The sequence below is a fragment of the Vigna angularis genome, chromosome 1 (genome assembly GCF_016808095.1).
Source record: "Vigna angularis cultivar LongXiaoDou No.4 chromosome 1, ASM1680809v1, whole genome shotgun sequence".
Classification (NCBI taxonomy): Eukaryota; Viridiplantae; Streptophyta; class Magnoliopsida; order Fabales; family Fabaceae; genus Vigna; species Vigna angularis.
The window spans coordinates 8,581,353-8,596,081 of NC_068970.1; the positions used below are offsets into that span (position 1 = coordinate 8,581,353).

The following is a 14,729-nucleotide window of genomic DNA, read 5'->3' on the forward strand; positions in this document are numbered from 1 at the left end:
GTTGTATTAGCTATAGTGAGCCCAAGAGGGGAAGATATCACGTGAAGAGTTGTTGAAGGTAAATGACCAATCCAATTGAAATTTGACACGTGGCAAAGTGACGGCACAATCCCTTTTTTGGAGAGGGAATAAACTGCTGGGCGGAAAAGCCCAATCGCTTTGTTTCAGAAAAACGTGATAAAATAATTGCTTCTTTGAAAACAGTTCAATATAAATATTTATCATAACAAAAACAGCTTATACTCATAATTTATTTATCTATTTCATATATTACAATATTAAAATCAGGTTGCCATTTGATATTTTATGCCTTTTCTTCTGTTATATTATGTAATCAGTTAAAATTTATTTCTCAAGTATCAAGTTGACTTTATTTAATTTTTATTTTTAAATTGAATTTGAATGAGTTAAAAATAGTCAAAATAAAGAATATTAATTGAAATTTATTATTTATTATAAATCTAAGTACAATACTTATTTATTGCAAATAATGCATAAAATAATATGCTAGTTATTTTTAAAATATGATCCTGCTAATTTATGAAAAATCCGTAATAAGGAAAGAAATTATTAAGATTGAAAAAGTGATTGGAAAAAAAATTACAAAGAAAGCTAAGCTGACGGCACAACTAACCTTTATTACAAAGTAAATTAAAGGCTACTTTTCAAAACTTGGAGAGCGGTAGCTTTTTTCTTTATTATATTCTCTTGCATCTTTTCCTTTGCCTTGTAACAGCTTCATCTAACTTTTGGTAGGTTTTTGTTTCATTTTTTATGTAAAGTTGAACCAATGTTCTCACTACAGTACTTGAATTGTTAGTACCAAAGTATTAGAAAAATAATGAAAGCATGAAAGAAATGTTTGAATGTATGAGAGAAACAATGACAAAATTTCATGTGATTAAGATGTTGATGGAAATTTACTGTGAAATAGTGAGATGGAAGAAGATGTGTTAGGGATCATATATTGATTAACATATTAATAATAAAAGGGAGTGCCAAAAAAGCCACGTGGTAAAGTTTTTACACGAGTCTTCTGCTATGATCCCTATATTCTGAGATTGACAAGTTATATGAAGAAATTTTGTCATTTACTGGGTGATGCGTCATCATACACTGTAGCAACTAATCATTGAAACAAAAGATATCAAGATAAATAGAATAAAATCGTGTAATAGTGACTTTTGTCACGAAGTAAATATTTTATAGTGATAAGAAAAAATGTTTATCATGTTCACTAAGAATAAGATAATAAATAATTTAGTTTTAAAATTTAGAATGCTTTGTTAATGTTAATGATTGAGTATGTGAATATTATTATTGTTATTATAAATATTTATTTATATACTCTATCATATATTTAAAATCAGAAGTTATCAGATATCAAAATGCATTTATAAATCAAAATTACTAAAGAGTATAGGGGAAGCTATTATTTAGTGAAAATGTCATTCATTTGATAATGAAAGATATTATAAAATATACAAACTAATTTAAGAGAAAAAATTTCACATATAAATATATATTTATCATATATATTCATCTTTATCACTTTTAATTTGATATAAGATTTAATATCTTTAATATATAATTATTCATTTAAATATTGATGCTAAATTAATGATTTAACAATCTTTCATTTGGACAACCTGTGTAACTTTAAATTATATATTTTATTAAATTTGTCTTTTTTATTTAGTATAATGATCATATTAACATTTGATTAAACAGGTCTTTGTTTTATTTATTGTAATTAAATCTATCAATAGTCACATACTAATGAATAACATGAATTATAATGTGGATGTGTAGTATCTAATATTATCTTAATAATGCCTAATTTTATTAAGTTCTTCTTGAACCTTAGTCAGATCAAACCATAACAAAAGAAATTTAAATATGCCAAAACTTTATTTTTGTTGAAAATATAATTGACTAATATATGTTTATGTTAGGAAAAGATCCAAAATAACACTCGTACTCATAAGCTTTTTAAAGATTAATCCTTCATTACATCAATCATTCACACTTTTTCACAAATTTACTTTCAAATTAATCCATCCATTATCATTTCCAAATCTCTAAAAAAAACACACTTTACTCTCAAATCTAATCAAATATATCTACTCATTTTTCCTTAAATCCATATTCAAAAGTAAACACGCCCTAAATTCTACATTTTAAGGGTTACAAAATAGATATATAGATTTTTGAATTTGGACTTTGCTGCTATTTTTAACATTATTAAAAGTTGAAACTGATTCGATTAATATTTGCAAAAAGAAACCCAATGAATTTGATTTTTGTAATTGGGTTTCTAAACCTGATCAGAGCCCAGATTAAGCCCATGATTTTTTCAAAGTTTGCAAAATTAGGATTTAGGGTGAGAGTGTATTAGAGCTTGAAATATACTAAAAAATGATAGAAATCAACTACACGATTTATAGGATTTTAGTTTTCTTCCTTTTCAATTTATTTTGATAAATTTTGTCACACTGTTCAATTACTACTTTTGCTGCACTTTCATTATTATTTTACAAATTGAACCTGTGGATCATTTGGATGAACTAACATCAAACAATACAAATTGAATTTTGTTTTAATTTATTGATTTGAGTTTGTTATTCTCTTTCTTAATTTTAGATTTGTTCCTTGTCATGTTGTGTTTCTAAAATTATAATTTGAATTATGAATCAATTATATCCTTATTTTATAATTGAATATGAATTGAGTTGAATGACATCAAGATTTAATTCGTATAAATAAAATTATTTTATTAATTGAATCAATTAATTGTTAAAACTTTAATATAATATTTAGAGAATTATAATTTTTTTTATTAATTTATTGTTTAAATATGTGACTTTACGTGTTTTAATATTATGGAAATTTTGCTTGTGATATTTAATCTTGTTTATTTAGAGATTATATTTGTTGTCTTTAAAACTTTTCAATCTTATTTTTTATTAAGAAAATAACAAGATGAAAAACAATTTAATATATATTTTATAAAAATCAAAGGGTGTCTTAACTTGAGATAGAAAGAGTGAATGGATTTGAGAAAATTTGAAAAATCATTTTATATATATATATATATATATATATATATATATATATTTTTAAGAATTTGGAAATGATTGAAAGAGGATTTGGAAGTAAGATTTGTTAAAATTTGTGTAAGATTTAACATATGTGATAAATTAAAAAAAAGATGTTTTAATGAATAGAAAATAAAAATTATCAAATTACTTTAAGAGCGATAGTAATATAAAATGATATTTATAAATAGATTTAATCATTCACTAAGTCCCTATTTTCGCATGGAATTTCAATTCCGTCCCTTTCTTTCTGAAAATATCAATTGGGTCCCAATTTTATGAAAATTGCAACAAATGGATCCTTTCCGTTAAATAGTGTCAAACGACGTTACGGTGTGTTTGACGTGGCACGCTGTTGTGGACCGGCGTCACCTGCACCAACGACAGAGTAACCTTACTGCGCCTACCAGCGATGGGTCTCTCCGGTTCTCTCCCCTCCGGTTTGGGAAACCTCACCGAACTGCAAACGCTCTCCCTCCGGTTCAACGCTCTAACCGGACCAATCCCCGCGGATTTCATTAACCTCAAAGCGCTGCGGAACCTCTATCTCCAAGGAAACTTCTTCTCCGGCGAAGTTCCCGATGCGGTATTCGCGTTGCAGAACCTCGTGAGGTTGAATTTAGGTAACAACAATTTCAGTGGCGAGATTTCTCCCAAGTTCAATGGTCTCACTCGTTTGTCCACTCTCTATCTCAAACGCAACAATTTTACTGGTTCAATCCCTGACCTTACTGTTCCGCCTCTGGATCAGTTCAACGTCTCGTATAATTCCCTTACGGGTCCCATTCCCAACCGGTTTTCGAGTCTGGACCAAACCGCTTTTCTCGGGAACTCACTCTGCGGGAAGCCCTTGCAAAGCTGCCCCGGAACCGAGGAGGGAAAGAGTAAATTGTCCGGTGGTGCCATTGCGGGTATTGTGATAGGTTTCGTGGTTGGTTTGCTGTTGATTCTGCTGCTTTTGTTCTTTTTGTGTAGAAAAAGGAGTGAGAAAACCGATGAAAGTGTGTCAACAGGGAAGCGTGATGTGGGAGGTGAAGTGTCTCGTGAAAAGGAACGAACAACTCAACCACGTCAGATAACACGTCCACAACAGCGTGCCACGTCAAACACACTGTAACGTCGTTTGACACTATTTAACGGAAAGGATCCATTTGTTGCAATTTTCATAAAATTGGGACCTAATTGATATTTTCAAAAAGAAATGGACGAAATTGAGATTCCATGCGAAAATAGGGATTTAGTGAATGATTAAACCTTATAAATAATATATTTTTTGATGAGAACTTATAAATAATAGAATAAATAAAATAATAAATAATTAATATAATATTTATTTTTTAAGATATTGAAAGTTTTTTGTTCAAATAATATATTTTTTTAAATATAATACGAATAATTTGTGAATTTAATACGAATTAAAAAATAAATAAAAGTCTTAACATTTGACTGAAAGTGTATGAATTAAAAGTAATACTTTTTAACATAGATAAAAGTGACTTTTTTTTAAGAGAGTTACTCTCTCAAATGTAAGAGCTAATGAAGATGATAAATCATTTTCTTTTTTTCGCTTCTAAATTCTTAATGACTGTGAACAGTGAGCCTAAATTATGTTTTGTATTACGAAATTTAGAAAATTAACCAATGTGGGACAAAGTAAGCATTGAAGTATTTATTTTTTCTACGCCAATTATTACCAATCTTTAATATATAATTATTTATACATATGACCAATGTTAAATCCGGCATGCACAGTATAGGATTATAAATGTGAAAATGAATACATTTATTCTTACTAAGAAAACGTAAAAATATGTTATACAGTATTCCAACGTACCTCATCATCATGTCATAAAACAAGCATGAGTAATAATCATTAGATGATGACATGTGGTTAGGTAAGAGAATATAGATCTTCAATATTATCCCAAAGAATGTTTGATCCTACACTTCCAACATCTCATCCTACATTTTCAAAAATTTCACTTTCAATCTTCTAATATCTCAATCTTTACTTCAACTTTTTCAAAAATTTTATTTTATTTTCTCCTTTCTCTTATTATAGGCAATTTAATAAATATCTTTTTATTTTGTTCTCTTTCTTATTAAAGCCACTATGCAACACCTTAATAATAATAATCTAATTTAATTTAAAATTTAAATATTATTTAATATAATTTAATATTTTAATAATTATTAAAATATGATTTATATTATAATTGTAAGACCCATGAAAAATATCTATAATAGTAAATTTTAGCATTTTATTAGTAATAATAATTTTAATGGATAGAAAATATAATTAAATAGAAAATTATGATAGAAAAATTAAAATTTTTGATATAAAATTATAGTAATTTTAGAAGAAGAGTTTCAAATTTTTGATAACTTATTTAGGATTTTTTTTAAGAAAATTGAATAGTAAAAAGTGAATAGTGAATAGTAAAAAAAAATTAAAAGGATAAGAATTCATACGTAGCATGGAAGGAGTTAAGATCAGATTTGATCAAGTTGATGATTAAAATATTATTTTTAAAATAATATTAAAATAATAAATAATATTAAAAAATTAATGAATAGTAAAAAAATTTACCTATAAATAGCCATGGAAGGGAAGGGTATTCTTCACCAAGAAGAAGAAGAATCAAGTGAGAGCTTGAGAAATAGAGAAGAAAGAGTTAGGGAGAAATTTTTAGTTGCAAGAAGAGTAGAGGTTCCGAAGAGTTTTTGGGGAAACAAATTCGGAGCAAGAGAAGTCTGGAATAGAGGTATGGGAGCTAACCTTTCTAAGCTTTTATATTCTGATTTAGTATTGTTTATTAGTATGCATGTCCTGAAATTATGTGAGAATACTGTTAATGCTTACTGTATATTTATTTATATTGAATTTCTGTGTTAATATTATGTGCTGTTATTTTGAATCTGTAAATAAGAAATTTGTTAAAACTAGTTGAGGAACACTTTGGCTAAGGAAAGACTTGGTACTTAAGTTGTCCATTGTGATGCACCTCTCTTTCCTGGAAGTCTACTCGACAAGCTTTTAACTTAAATCTTGTTGAACAAATTATGTACTGTTAAACTATTGTGCAATATATCTCGTTGGAATGAATTTATGTTATTGTGGTAGATACGAAATTATGAATTTTAATTGTGATGATTGTAATTTATTGGATTTGAATTTATGCGTCTGAACATGATATGAGTATTATGGGGAGATTTCGTAGTGGTATAATATGAGTTGATGAATGTGAGCATTGTATGAGTCTCGTGGAGAGATTCTGTAATGATGTGGTAATTGTGTATATGTTGATGTTGAGGGTCCTGTAGTTGGAGGTTATCCTGATACTCTAATAATCATTCAGTCTCAAGTAGAGAATGATGAGTTATGTAGTAAGAGGGGTAGGAGGTCCTGGTCTATGTGCCAGTTTTGAACATAGTGTTGAGGACTAACCTTGTGAATGGTATGGAGTATTTTTGGAACTGTATTTGTAAGAAGAAGCAGAAGTCATCACAAGTGCATAACCTCCCGTGACTGCTCATCAACGTATCATCCGAATGAGTGTCAAATTGGTATTGTGGAATGAGTGTCAAATTGGTATGTGGAATGAGTGTCAAATTGGTATTGTGGGATGAGTGTCAAATTGGTATTGTGGAATGAGTGTCAAATTGGTATTGTGAAATGAGTGTATATTAGGTATTGTGGTGTTTATTGGGTATTGTGGGACGAATGTCTAATAGAAATTGTGATATGATGGTATGAGGGTATATGACATAATTATTATATGATGTTAGTATCAAAGCAATTATGTATGTTTTATAAATGATTTGTTGCATGTTAGCTCACCCTACTTGTTTGTGTTTGGGTATGTAGATGATCGTATAATTCGTTTTACGGGAGTAGATGAAGGAATGTCGTCTGATCCAATACCAGTGAAGAAAGAGATCGAAAAATAAGTTAGAAGAATTTGAATCATATTTATGAGTTTATAGTTGAAATCTAAGTTTAAAACATGTATAGACATATATCAACTAGGAATTTTTAAGTGTGAGATTACGGGATGTTACCGTAAATGTAATGTTACAATATATAAATTATGAATTATCCAGTGTGAGATATTGGGATGTTACAATAATAATAGTTATATTAAAAAAAATAAAAATAAAAATAATAATAAAATTAAAAAATAAAAAAATGAAATAATAATAATAGTAGTAATAATAATATAAAATTTGATTTAATATATTAAAATATATTAAAATATTAAAATAAATTAAATACTTATTAAATTTTAAATAGAAACAAAAATTTTAAATATGCTAACAGTTTTGTTTTATATTTAAAATTTAATAAATATTTCATTTAAATGAAAATTATATTATTATTTATTATATTTTTATATTTCAATAATTATTAAAATATAATTTATATTTTTATAATAGTTTTATTAAAATAAAAAACAATATTTAAAATCATATTTAATATATTTAAATATGTTAAATTATATTAAATTATATTAAATTAAATTAAATCATTATTATAATTAAATAAAAAACAAAATTTTAAAAAGATTTTTAATCGAATATCATATCCGTTTCATGTACTATCGGATTTCTATATCCGATTAATAAAATTTTAATTTGTTTTTTATTTAAATTTTAATAATTTTTTAATTTAATTTAATATTTTGATATAATATAATATATTCAAAAAGATTTTAAATACTATTTTTATTTTCATTATTATTACTATTAGTTTAGTCATTTTATTTTCCTTTTTTAATAAAATTATTATAAAATATAAATTATATCTTAATAAATATTAAAGTATAAAAATGTAATAAATAAATTATTACTTTTAATTAAATTAAATATTTATTAAATTTTAAATAAAAAATTATTAGCATTATATTTTACGATATCCAATAAACAAATTTTTTAAAATTTTTGTTTTTATTTAAAATTTAATAACTGTTAATTTATTGTAATATTTTAATTTAATTTAATATATTTGAATATATTAAATCAAATTTTATATTATTGTTATTATTATTATTTTTTTCTATCATTGTTACTTTTATTTTAGTTATTTGATTTTTATTTTTTTAATATAACTATTATTATAATATAAATCATATTTTAATAATTATTAAAATATAAAATTATATTAAATAATATTTAAATTTTAAATCAAATTAGAATATTATTAAGGTGGTGCAGATTGACTTTAATAAGAAAGAGAAAAAAATGAAAAGATATTTATTAAAGTGCCTTTAATAAGAGAGAAGAAAATAAAAATATATTTATTAAAAAATAAAATTTTTAGAAAAGTTGGAGGAGTAGGTTGAGATGTTAGAAGGTTAAAAATGGAATTTTTGAAGGTACATGATGAGATGTTAGAGGTGTAGGATGAAACACTCTTATCACAACTCATAATTGTGTATTGAGAGCTTCTCCATGCACCTCACTAACGTCATCCTGTATCACCCTTCTTTTTTATTTACAACTCTATCTTTCTAAGAAAGAATATTTTACTTTAAAAAAACTGACCCATTTAATGATTAAATTGAAGGAGCAGCCCTACAAATATTCACCTTAATAAATAGTAACAATTTTATTACTAGTAGTAATAGATTTTTTTATGAATGGAAAATATAATTAATAAGCTTATATAAATAAAACGTGATATGTTAATCAAAAATTTACAGTAGCTCGGATGGTAAACACATTGTAACACTTGGGACATGTGTTCAAATCTAGTATATATACATATATATATATATATATCTAACATTTTTAAGTTTTTATATTATGATTTAATATTGTTTTATTACTATTCATGTCTTGAAATTCTGTATGAATATTGTTAATGAAAAACATTGTGATACAGGGGGCAAGAGGTCCTAGTCTATGTGCTGGTTTTTGGACATAGTGTTGAGGACTAACCTAAAGTGTATTTGTAAGAAGAAGTAGAGGTAATCACAAGTGCATAACCTCCTGACCGCTCATGAACGTATCATCCAGATGAGTGTTTATGGGTAAGTGTGGTATGAAGGGGTGAGTGTCTATTGGAGATTGTGGTATAATGGGATGAGTGTCTGTGGTGTGATTGTTGTATGATGGTATGAGGGTGTCTGACATAATTATTATATGATGTTTGTTGAGTGTATCAAAGTAATTATGCATGTTTTATAAATGATTTGTTTCATGTTAACTCACCCTACTTGTTTGTGTTTGTGTTTGTGCGATGATCGTATAACTCGTTATACAGGAGCAGATAATTCAATTCAGTACCAATGAAGAAAGAGATAGAAGAATAAATTAGAAGAGTTCGACTTATATTTAAGAACGTGAAGTTGAAATCTGAGTTTTAAAAAAATGTATTAGGGTGAAATCTGTATATTATCGAGTGGTTGAATGTAGAAATGTTACAATATTTATAATATCTATTAAATGTTGAGTGGGAGAATCTGGGATGTTACACCCTACACCTCACCTCTTCCTCCCTCACTTCTCTTTGCTTTTGCCTCTCTTTGCCGTGCCGCATTTCATTTAAAGCTCATATTTTTTTTCCTCCCACACTCCTCCCTTCATCGCTCATCACCAACTTCATTTGTTTTTAAGTTCTTCTGGCGGAGTGGTCTTCACTTCATCCCTTACTATTTGATTTGGTGGTTGTGTGGCTGTGTGATGTTTAGTCAACAATGTAGATTTTCTTCTTCTTAGAGTTAACTTCTCAAAAGTGTATTTTATTTTTTTAAAATTTATAAATTATATTTCCTTATATTATTTATTATTTAGTATTTTTGATATTTATTTATAGTATTAAATTTGTTTAAAAAATGCATGTATGAAATATTATGTTAGTATATTTAATTTTTTTGGTTAATATTTTATATTTTTTTGTTAATATTTTATATTTATATATTCTGTAAATTTTATTTTTATGTTATATTTTATGATTAAATAATATTTAATATGTTTTTGGAATATCTTTTCATTTTTGATTTATTTGTTATTTTATTTTAAAGTCAAAAACTAAGAAGAGAGAAGGGGTGCATGGACAAGATGAGATTTAGGGTTGCTGGTAGTTACGAAATCATTAACTCATCGTTAATTTTTGTTTGACTTTAATAAATGAAAAACAAATGTATAAAATGGAAGGTGTAGGAGAAAAGAGGTGAGATGTAGGGAGTATTGCTCTTATGTATTTCACATAAAATTTAAAAGAATCAAATTAAATAAAACATTATTATTATTTGTAAAATTAAACGAAAATATCAAATTTATGATAAATTTGAGTACATGTAAAATTAAAAAAAATTAACGGTGAATACGATGAAAAAAAAGATATTATCTTCTATGGTGGAAAAGAAAGAAATATCATTTTAAACAATTTGTATATCAATTTCTATAATAATATGTTTTAGGTTTCTTAATATATATCGTATTGATAAAAATATAAATTAATTAAATCAACGTAGATAACTATTCCATTAAAATTTAATATTTAATTTGAAAATAGTATTTAAAAAATAGTGTTTGGAAAAAAAGTCAGAATAGTGTAAATAAATTTCACGATTACCCGATAGCAACTTTTAGAAGCGTCATAATATACGTAAATTCAGAAAGTCAGCAAATATATAAAAATACATATAATGATTTAATTTATAATATATTATTTCGAAATGTATCTATATGTCCTTTCCTCTCTCTTTTTTTTAAAAAAAAAAAATCTTTTATTTGGCAGTGGAATTTGGTTTAGGTGAATTTTTATTTTTCTGTTAAAGGGAAAATAAAGTCAGTCAAACCCTCCTTGTCATATAAAGTTGAGTGATAGCATGTATCTTGTATATTATAATGTTTTTTAAATATATAAAATGTTAAATTTAGGTAAAAATATTGCAATACTTATTTTTATGTGGGTGATAATTTCTTGAATTTTTTTTCTCAGAAAATATCAATATATACATATCTAAATAGTTTTTTTTTTCAGCAAAAAAAAAATATTTTCTATAATATATTTATAAAAATCAAAATAATATAAAACATCTATGAGCATAAAATTATTTAAATAATATAATCTATACACGCTTTAGCAAGAGATGTGAATCTTGAAAACAAAGAAATTGCATTATGCTCGATTTCCTTTTATTGTCATGTAAACTAAAATAATAACAATGTTGATTTATTTCAAGGTATTACTGTTCTTTTATTCATTTAATATCTTAAAACTCTGGTTTTAATTTGAAACATTTCCAACTTTTTATCAAATTAACTAAATCAATTTTTTATAATTTATGTACGAAAAAAAAAAGTGTTTCAACTTTAGAATTGCTTATATTGATAGTAAAGATCAGAACATTAATGTGCGCTCATACATGGTTGGTGTTATGAGTTATAATTTTTTTTAAAAGGTTGTAACCAAAACAAATTAGTAAATTGATGGGTTAAGATTTTTCTTTAATTTGTCTATTGAGTCATTCTCACTATATCCTATGATCTTTTTGGGCATGGTTATATCAATCTGTATATGTATATATGAGTGATTTTACATGGTATAATGATTTACAGTTTTTTTTTTTTTTAAATAAGGTGAAGTTAACAAATATTTTGGATTGAACTCAATTTATTGTTGAGTTTAGTTAAATTATTTTTCTTACTCATTTTGAATCTAAATCAATTTAGTTCAATTTAATTATAAGTTTGTGTATCGTACGGATCTCTGACCGTACGGTTGTCTCGCATTAACCGGATAGACGACGCTAAAAATTATGAAATAGTTAAACATTTATAGAACATCACTTAACCAAGGGGCAAAGCCGGACGAAAGAAAGTAAAAACATCAGTCATAGTCAGAAAGACTGATTTGGCTACAAGAATTAAGGTAATGAAAATTTGATATTGGACTTAGATTGGGCCACGATTAAGGCTTTGTTAATCTTAAGCCCATATCAAAAACTATAAATATAGGTTAAAGGTAAGAGGTAGGGGTTGACATTTATTACTGTTACATTAATATATCGTACGGACAATCGACTGACTTAAGCATGGGAAAACTTTTAACATGTACACCTCTGGGAAGTAGAGTGAAGCGAGACCGAGACTAAATGTTCCAATAGGAGAAATTGTGTAGGTGTTGGAGACTCGACCTCATACCCGAAACATTTTTAGAACCTTTGACAGGTATACCTCTGAATGGTAGAGTGAAAGCAGACCGAAAACCAAGACCGGACGTTCCAACAGGAGAAATTGTGTAAGTATTGAAGACTCGACCTCGTACCCAAAACAATTGATAAGGATAAAATTCATACTTCTTTATTTTGTTGCATAAATTAACGTAAAATTATATTTACTAAAAGTGTTTATTGAATAATGTTTATAAATAAGTTAACAACGTATTAAAATAAAACAAATAGTTCTAATGATAATATCTCATTATTTTTTTTTCAAGTTGGAGTATAAAGATTTTGAATTCTTAATTTACGGATAAGAGACTCAAATTATTGTGTTTTTCTTCGATATTTTTGTAAAAATTGTTTGTTAATTGTCGGTTGTTATTTCATATGAAGAATTTGATAATTAAATTTTACATATTTTATTCTTTAATGAAAATTTAAATTTTGAGTTATATATAATGATGACTAAGAAACATCGTTATTTCAAACAACTACATTGTTTATTTTATATATTCTTACTTTAAAAATAAGAGTTATAAAATCTCAAATGTGTGTTAACGATTTAAGAAAAAAGAGAGATAGAAAATTTGGAACAAAAGATTGAAAAAAACTTTAGTTTATAGTATGCCACTCTAATCAATAAGATAACGAGGAAAGTGAGGTTAAATTTTTTTTATGTTAATATTAATAAACATATGTGTGTTTTGTTAAACATTTATTTATTTTGAATTTTATATTATTTTAATTACTTTTGTTTAATTTATTTCTAATTGTTATCTTTTTTATTTGTTTATACTTATATCATTTATCTTCATAATATGTTTTTTTTACTTCATTTATTTATCTCTCGTTGCACACTAATTATGTTTCTTTGTTTAATTTAGTTATAAATACTTATTGATCTTGCTTATTTATTTTATTTAATTTATTTTTAGCTCTACATTCGTCATTTGTATTGATTTATATTTTGTTATCATATATTTTTTTATGTTTTTTATCGTATTTTTATTATTTTTTAAAGTTTTTGTTTTGATTCTTATTTTATTTTATTTGTGTGTTATTTTAAATACCAATCTAATACAATTTGAAGAAACATATATAAAATAATAAAAAATATATAAATAAATGTTTGATAAATATGGATAGAAAAAATTACTTATATGATTTATTGTTTTATTGTTCTCTTGTATTTTTTGTGGTTGTATAGACTGTGTATATATTTCCAATAAAGGAAAATGATATGTTTAGAAAGTTATCACATTTTTTAAATATTTGAAAATGTCCAAGAGTGTAGTTATTGTAATAAAACAATATTCATTTTGCAAAAGAGCAAGAGACCATTGAAAGTCAGCCAAAGAACAATTTGTAAGTGAACAACCCACCAAATATCGATCACACAAGCCTATAGTTTGAGTTTGCTATCATATCATAATAGAATACATTGCTTCAAATGTTTCTTAAAGGTACAAGGGTCGAGTGTTCATTTCAAGCAATTTCCTTCACGCCTCAACTTTTCTTCTTATTGTTTGTCTATTCCAACCGATCAGTTGTGTCAGTTAAAAATACTCTCATGTTTAAGTTAGTTCATTATCTAAATGGATTAGCAATTAATGCATTGCAAAAGTCCTAACAACCACATCTTTAACTTATTTTTATAGCTTTTTTATGGGGCTTAGGTTAGAGACAATTTAATCTCGATCGAGTTCTATTAAACCTTATTACGAACATGCTTAACTTGTTTGGATTATTAACTGAATGTGATCAGTCCCATCCCATTTTGAATAATTGGTTTGAGTAATTTAGTTAGTAAGAATATCAATTGGTTCAAAAGATGTTATCAATAGTCTTGTTGATAGGAATTGCATTGACAATAATACACTATATACTTTTTTTTCCTAAATAACTAACATCAAATGTATAGTAATATATAGGTTTAATACATCATTTGGTCCCTACTTTTAGGGGTTTGGTTCAAAGTAATCCTACCTTTTAAAAAAAGTTCAGTAAGACCCCATATTTCGTTAAAAAATGTTCAATCCGGTCCTTTCCGCTCACGCCGTTAAAAACATAACGGTGCAAATGTCATTGTGGCATCTCACAAGCACGTGGCACACGTTAATAGGTGGACTTAAATGATTTTTTATTTAATTTAAAAAAAGTTTAAATAAGTCCTTCCCACGTCATCATCATACAAATCCTAATTTCTCTCCAAGAAACCCTAGCCGCCGCACCATCCAGCGTCGTCACCGCCATCCTCGCTGGCAGCCGTCCTCTCCAACACATCACGCGCCACCACCAAAGTGTCTTCTACCTTTTGTTGCACGTCCATCACCTTCGCATTTCACCTTCGTTCTCGCGCCACCACCCAACGCGATCCCTTGCTATGCCGCGACCACCAATCTTCACCATTTTTACTCTCGCACCAGCCAAATTGCCGTCGCGCCAGCAACACTGTCGT

General features: G+C 26.4%; 1 protein-coding gene across 1 annotated transcript; it reads left to right on the forward strand.

Moving 5' to 3' along the window:
- The first annotated feature begins 3,510 nt into the window (after window positions 1–3,510).
- On the forward strand, window positions 3,511–4,215 carry LOC128194969 (probable inactive receptor kinase At3g02880). The gene has a single exon (XM_052871614.1). It carries the CDS (start codon window positions 3,511–3,513, stop codon window positions 4,213–4,215), a length of 705 nt encoding a protein of 234 aa, XP_052727574.1.
- The last annotated feature ends 10,514 nt before the right edge of the window (window positions 4,216–14,729 follow it).

What these genes read in the sequence shown, in the direction of transcription:
- LOC128194969 (XM_052871614.1), top strand. Translation starts at nt 3,511, where the DNA reads ATGGGTCTCTCCGGTTCTCTCCCCTCCGGTTTGGGAAACCTCACCGAA.